Genomic DNA, 7,500 nt, shown 5'->3' with positions numbered 1-7,500 from the left:
GACATCCAACCCTAGCGGTCGAAAACAACAGAAGAAAAGAACCAGGATTCATGCCCTGACTCTGGGTGCCTGGAATTTTTGCACTCTTTTGGACAGAGACGACAGACCAGAAAGGCGCACAGCGCTCATTGCTAGAATGCTTGATCGCTACCAGGTGGACATAGCAGCCCTGAGCGAAACCAGGTTTGCCGGTGAAGCCCAGCTGGAGAAAGTTGGAGGGGGCTACACCTTCTACTGCATTGGGAAGCCAGATGGCACCCCAAGAACAGGCGTGGGCTTTGCCATACGAACCAAACTTGCACGGCAGCTTGACAGCCTTCCACGTGGGATAAACGATAGGCTGATTACCCTGCGTCTGAAGCTGTCCAAGGATCGCTTCTCCACAGTCATCAGCTGCTATGCCCCGACGATGACCAACTCTGATGACATCAAAGAAGCTGTCTACGAGGAGTTCGGCCGCACCATTTCAGCGGTAGACAGAAAGGACAGGCTGATCATCCTTGGGGATTTCAATGCCCGCGTCGGGGTAGACTTCTCCTCGTGGCCAAAAGTCCTAGGACAGCACGGTACTGGCAAGTGCAACTCCAGCGGACTGCTTTTGCTCTCACTCTGCGCGCAGCATGGACTGACCATCACCAACACCCTCTTTCAACTAGCGGACAAGTGGGCCGAGAGTCACAGGATCAACCCCTGTCCGAGCCTTGGACCAGACCACCCTCCTGACAGACAAGAAAGACATCCTTGCCCGCTGGGCAGAGTACTTCAACACCTTCCTCAACAGGGACTTGTCCGTATCTGACGAGGTAATTGCAGCCCTCCCACAGCTACCAGTCAATGACTCGCTAGCTGCCCCTCCCACCAAGACCGAGACCCGGAAGGCCCTGAAGCTGACAACGTCAGGAAAAGCACCAGGAGCGGATAGAATCCAGGCCGACATCTACAAGTATGGAGGCGAGGTACTGACAGACAAGCTGACCACCCTGTTCCAGTCTATCTGGGAGAGAGGGGAGGTCCCCCAGGATTTCAAGAATGCTTCAACTGTCCACATTTACAAACGGAAGAGAGACAAAACATCCTGCGATAACCACCATAAGAATCTCTCTCCTTTGCATCGCCGGCAAGATCTTCGCCCGCATCATACTGAACAGACTGGTTGACCATGTCTCCAACACAGTCATCCCTGAAGCACAGTGCGGCTTCCGCTCAGGCAGGGGAACATGTGACACGGTGTTTGACGTACGCCAGATGCAAGAGAAGTGCCGTGAGCAGAACAAGGAGCTCCACATAGTCTTTGTAGACCTGACTAAGGCCTTCGACACGGTGAACCGCCGTTGTCTGTGGAAGATCCTCCTGAAGTTGGGCTGCCCAGAGAGCCTAATCCAGCTGACTGCGTCATTCCACGATGGCATGCAGGCGAGAATACAGGAAAATACTGATATGTCGGATCTGTTCCCTGTGGTAAATGGAGTGAAGCAGGGCTGCGTCCTGGCACCCACACTGTTCTCCATTCTCTTCTCTGCCATGCTGATTGACGTCTTCCAAGACTGTGACCGGGGCATCTACATTCAATTTCGCACAGATGCCAAACTTTTCAACTTGCGGCGATTTCACGCTAGGTCCAGGGTGTTTGAGGCACTGTTGAAAGAGTTCCTCTTCGCTGATAACTGCGCGCTTGCTGCACACACCCATGAGGACATGCAGTTCATTATGGACAGGTTCTCAACCTCCTGCAGGCGCTTTGGACTCACCATCAGCCTCAGCAAGACCGAGTCCATGTACCAACCAGCTAGCTCACAGAACGCCAGTGCCTCACCCCCCCCCCCAACCCCTCACCCCCCCACCCCCCGTCCCCCCACCTGCAATCAATATCGATGACACAGATGTAAAAACTGAAAGTGTGGTTCGATTCTGATAGAAGAGAGAGAGGGGAGCAGACAGGGGGGATATGGGATCAACTAATCATGCACTCACTCACTCTCTCCTCACATCAATAGCAGGGCCACATGGAGTGGTTTTTATAGAGTGTTTACTTTTACAATGTACATGGGAAATCAGCACACACACTAAGCAGTTCACCCTACACCTAAAGCAGCACCTATAAGCAGCACGGTAAAATTCACCCTAAACCTAAAGCAGCACACCTGGAACACAAACACACACCCAAAACCAAGGTCAGATAAAATCTCAAATATCTGGACATCACTGACATAAAAGGCCTATACCCTCTCAGCACCTTTCATCACATGTCCACCAGTATGCACTACTCTCACACAAAGATCTATGTGAGGTACAAGCTTCATCAAGCTTACCTGCCACCAGCAGTGACATACCAATTACCATACTGTGTACAAAACATATCACTGACCAATACAACCCTGTGTTCCAACTCATGTTACCCATCATTCAACTTAACTGTGTGCTACCATTACCAAACAAATCTCTTTGTCTTCACAAAGTATGCCACCGACACAAGTACATGAAAGGAAATCATTACTTCCTACATACCTCTGGTAAACAGCAATATGCAACCATATAGCACTGACCCTCAGTGCTCCCATTGTTAACCAACTCATTAATCTCATTAAAATGTGCTTTCCCATTTTGTCTGAACAAAGTAAACCACTGACACAAAGCACAACTCCTACACATGTTACCAATGTTACCACAACTACCAACAAATCAAATATGTGTTCCACAACACTTGCTGTTACCCCCATGTGCACACATGAAAAACCCTCAACACACACTGACATTGTGTCAGCCTATAGATCTGTTCAGTTCACACTGAACCAACACCACCTATTACATACAAAACAAGTAAGTAATACATCAAAAATACAGAACAAGATATCTGTAACCAAATAGAGGGGGGGGTGGGGGGGGACTCAAAAGATATAGGGCAGTACTTCTCTCAGTGGGTAGCTTTCACACATTAACCCCTTTTCTTTCCACAAGCCACAAGATCAACTTAAACTGGCTGTCCACTGACATGAAACATAGTTTCCCAACACAACTAAGTTATCAACATAACATAAAACCATTACAAGTCATGTACTCACAGCCCAACAGGGATTTCCTTGTTCCTCACATCACTGATCAGTCAGTCATCCTGTGTCAGTCAGTTCTTCTGGGAGACAGCTAAGAACTGGCTGTGCTGACTGGTTTTATCCCTTCCCCCAACATACTGTGTATACTAATGCAAGCTACAGAATGATCTGATTCGCTACAATTCAACCCACTTGTCTATACACATTCTATGATGACAAGTTTACCCGTTTACGTCACAAAGAGATTGGGGAGACGGGACAATACAACTCTGGGCCTGTTAGCCGGCTTGATCAAAGTTCGAATTAGCATAACTTTTCCCTAGCTTTCGTTCCGAAGTCCCGCTATCTACCTCAGCCATGTTTGTGAACGGGGAGAAGGGGAACAACTTGAAAGACAGGCCGCCACACGGGATATTCTGACATGCCGTGCTCATCCGTTTCGAACACTGGGGATTGTGGCAGACGTCACATAACCGCACGCGTTTCAACGACTGGGACGGGTGACGCGGACCAAAGGCGCCGACTAGGGAGTAGGGGTGAGGAGGGAGGGTGGCGCGGGTGTCGGCGCAACCTCAAAGACTGGACTTGGGATGGAGCAGGAAGGGAGATAAGAAGGAGGGGTGGAGGGGGGAGGGGACAGAGTGTGGGTGGTGGCGGGTGACACTGCTGGCACACTATAACACCCACCCCCGGCTTTTGAATGCAATGTCCTCATTGCTGCTGACCACATGCTGACGACTGCCGTCATCAATTAATGCTAATGGGGAGATTAGTTCTCTAACCCAAAAATTAGCAAAAACATAAACATGTGAAAATGAAGACATTACAGGACAAAAGAAACCACCAAAAATACATTTCAAAATGATAAAAGCTGTACATAACACCATAACCCAGAAAAGCATACATAAAAAAAATCAAACAGAGCTACACAATGCAAAATCAACAGAGTTCCAGCTGACACACATCAGCAACCACAAACCCTGGAATGAAGGAAAACAACAACAACAAAAAACCCATAACATGACACAATTTTCCCCAATTCCAACATTCCCCTAGCAGGCTGTAGCAACAACTCTAGTCAATGCCGGATGGCTCGCATCAAACCTGTCCCTAGCTCTAGCCCTACAGGTTGACCCTGACAGTTTCCCAACCCTGTCAGTCTGAGCTAGCACCCTGGCACCCACACATGTCCTATGCACCCCAGGCTTCGGATGAGACCTGGTGCCATTCTCACACAAACCAGTTACCACCAGTCTGTGTGGCCGTCCTGGAGACTTGACTGCATCCTGGCAGTCTCCATCACCTGTGCCCTCCCTTGTGGCACATGTACCAGGAATTCCTGGATCAGGTGGTATGGGCAGCAGCACCCATTCACCCTGGCAAGGATCATCCTCACAGTCAACCCTTGTCCTGACTGGAGTCTTTTCTTTCAGACTCGGATCCTGCCTCCTGAGACTATTGGGCAAGTCTCTCTGGTTCTCATTGTGGAAATCTTTGTGTTTTCCCTTGGGGAGAACCTTACCCACCTTTGGGGAAATCCCATTTCCCACGACTGACTGACCTTTCCTTTTCCTACGTCTATTCCTTCTCTTCCTTTTGCCCAAATCCCTGTTCTCTATCACTGCCCAATCTCTCTGACTGACTAAATCTGACATTAACCCCTGCATGGACCTAACACTCTCCTGCAACAACAGCAGTTGATCCCCTAACTGTGCCATCTGTTCCCTGGCCTGTTGCTGTCGTTGGTCCTCCTCCATCTCTTGCCACAGTCTCAGGGCTTCATCCCTCGCCTGGATGAAGGTGGTGTGTGGCTCCCTTCTCACTACCTGGCGCAGCTCCCTTTTCAGCAGGAGGTTCCAGAGGCCATCAATGAGGTGGTCCCTCAGCATCTCAGCGGTGAGGGCCCCAGTGCTCTTCGTCCGGATGATCCTCCCCATGCTGCACAGAGCATGGGAGTAGTCCAAGGTGGACTCCTCTGGCAACTGCTCCCTGCTGAAGAAGGTGGACAGCAGTGTGGTGACACGCCGCCCGTCACCGAACACCCCCAGCAGAATGTTGATCACCTTCTCTGGGGTGTTGGTCTCCTCCAGGTCCCGCAGCATCAGCTCCCTGCGTGCGGTTCCCTGCAGATGGCTGTAAACAAAGTAGGCAGCCATCTCGTCTCCCATGGGGTATGCAGCCAGGACCCGCTTCACCTCCACGATGAAGTCCTCAGCCGACATCTTGCCTGGCTCACCAGTGAATACTGGCAGTGTGGGTGCTACGTACCACCCCATGGGAAACTCCTGCGCCATTGTAGTTGGGGTTGTCATCTCTGGGCTGTGCTACCTGGCTGTGTGCTGCTTAAGTCCTACTAACTACTTAACCTGCCTATTGTGTCAGTAAATCACTCTACCTGCCTATCCTGTCGGCGACGCCAAGTTGTAAAAACTGAAAGTGTGGTTCGATTCTGATAGAAGAGAGAGAGGGGAGCAGACAGGGGGGATATGGGATCAACTAATCATGCACTCACTCACTCTCTCCTCACATCAATAGCAGGGCCACATGGAGTGGTTTTTATAGAGTGTTTACTTTTACAATGTACATGGGAAATCAGCACACACACTAAGCAGTTCACCCTACACCTAAAGCAGCACCTATAAGCAGCACGGTAAAATTCACCCTAAACCTAAAGCAGCACACCTGGAACACAAACACACACCCAAAACCAAGGTCAGATAAAATCTCAAATATCTGGACATCACTGACATAAAAGGCCTATACCCTCTCAGCACCTTTCATCACATGTCCACCAGTATGCACTACTCTCACACAAAGATCTATGTGAGGTACAAGCTTCATCAAGCTTACCTGCCACCAGCAGTGACATACCAATTACCATACTGTGTACAAAACATATCACTGACCAATACAACCCTGTGTTCCAACTCATGTTACCCATCATTCAACTTAACTGTGTGCTACCATTACCAAACAAATCTCTTTGTCTTCACAAAGTATGCCACCGACACAAGTACATGAAAGGAAATCATTACTTCCTACATACCTCTGGTAAACAGCAATATGCAACCATATAGCACTGACCCTCAGTGCTCCCATTGTTAACCAACTCATTAATCTCATTAAAATGTGCTTTCCCATTTTGTCTGAACAAAGTAAACCACTGACACAAAGCACAACTCCTACACATGTTACCAATGTTACCACAACTACCAACAAATCAAATATGTGTTCCACAACACTTGCTGTTACCCCCATGTGCACACATGAAAAACCCTCAACACACACTGACATTGTGTCAGCCTATAGATCTGTTCAGTTCACACTGAACCAACACCACCTATTACATACAAAACAAGTAATACATCAAAAATACAGAACAAGATATCTGTAACCAAATAGAGGGGGGGGTGGGGGGGGGGGGAACTCAAAAGATTTAGGCCAGTACTTCTCTCAGTGGGTAGCTTTCACACATTAACCCCTTTTCTTTCCACAAGCCACAAGATCAACTTAAACTGGCTGTCCACTGACATAAAACATAGTTTCCCAACACAACTAAGTTATCAACATAACATAAAACCATTGCAAGTCATGTACTCACAGCCCAACAGGGATTTCCTTGTTCCTCACATCACTGATCAGTCAGTCACCCTGTGTCAGTCAGTTCTTCTGGGAGACAGCTAAGAACTGGCTGTGCTGACTGGTTTTATCCCTTCCCCCAACATACTGTGTATACTAATGCAAGCTACAGAATGATCTGATTCGCTACAATTCAACCCACTTGTCTATACACATTCTATGATGACAAGTTTACCCGTTTACGTCACAAAGAGATTGGGGAGACGGGACAATACAACTCTGGGCCTGTTAGCCGGCTTGATCAAAGTTCGAATTAGCATAACTTTTCCCTAGCTTTCGTTCCGAAGTCCCGCTATCTACCTCAGCCATGTTTGTGAACGGGGAGAAGGGGAACAACTTGAAAGACAGGCCGCCACACGGGATATTCTGACATGCCGTGCTCATCCGTTTCGAACACTGGGGATTGTGGCAGACGTCACATAACCGCACGCGTTTCAACGACTGGGACGGGTGACGCGGACCAAAGGCGCCGACTAGGGAGTAGGGGTGAGGAGGGAGGGTGGCGCGGGTGTCGGCGCAACCTCAAAGACTGGACTTGGGATGGAGCAGGAAGGGAGATAAGAAGGAGGGGTGGAGGGGGGAGGGGACAGAGTGTGGGTGGTGGCGGGTGACACTGCTGGCACACTATAACACCGAGATCAAGTCAGTCGACAAGTTTTGCTACCTGGGCATCACCCTATGCAGCAACGGAGCCCTTGATGAAGAAGTGACGCTGCGTATCGCCAAGGCCAGCTCCACCTTTGACAGACTCAACAACAGGCTGTGGAACAACAAAGGCATCAGGCTCAGCACCAAAATCAAAACCTACAGAGCT

General features: G+C 49.2%; 2 protein-coding genes across 5 annotated transcripts in view; both read right to left on the bottom strand.

Moving 5' to 3' along the window:
• The window catches only part of LOC143301133 (uncharacterized), a 112,418-nt gene that overhangs the window by 28,299 nt on the left and 76,619 nt on the right, over positions 1-7,500 (bottom strand). The window lies entirely within an intron of this gene.
• LOC143301548 (uncharacterized) lies at positions 4,203-7,172 on the bottom strand. Its single transcript, XM_076615927.1, has 3 exons — positions 6,678-7,172; positions 4,724-5,729; positions 4,203-4,220 (listed from the first exon to the last, which is right to left on the bottom strand). Exons 2-3 carry the CDS (start codon positions 5,357-5,359, stop codon positions 4,203-4,205), a joined length of 654 nt encoding a protein of 217 aa, XP_076472042.1. The 5' UTR covers positions 5,360-5,729; positions 6,678-7,172.

Source organism: Babylonia areolata, chromosome 27 (assembly GCF_041734735.1).
Source record: "Babylonia areolata isolate BAREFJ2019XMU chromosome 27, ASM4173473v1, whole genome shotgun sequence".
In the NCBI taxonomy this organism is placed as follows: Eukaryota; Metazoa; Mollusca; class Gastropoda; order Neogastropoda; family Buccinidae; genus Babylonia; species Babylonia areolata.
This window is presented reverse-complemented; position numbering and strand designations above follow the sequence as displayed.

Bases quoted from the DNA above. Each gene is read 5' to 3' on its own strand.
- LOC143301548 (XM_076615927.1), bottom strand. From the start codon at position 5,359: ATGACAACCCCAACTACAATGGCGCAGGAGTTTCCCATGGGGTGGTAC.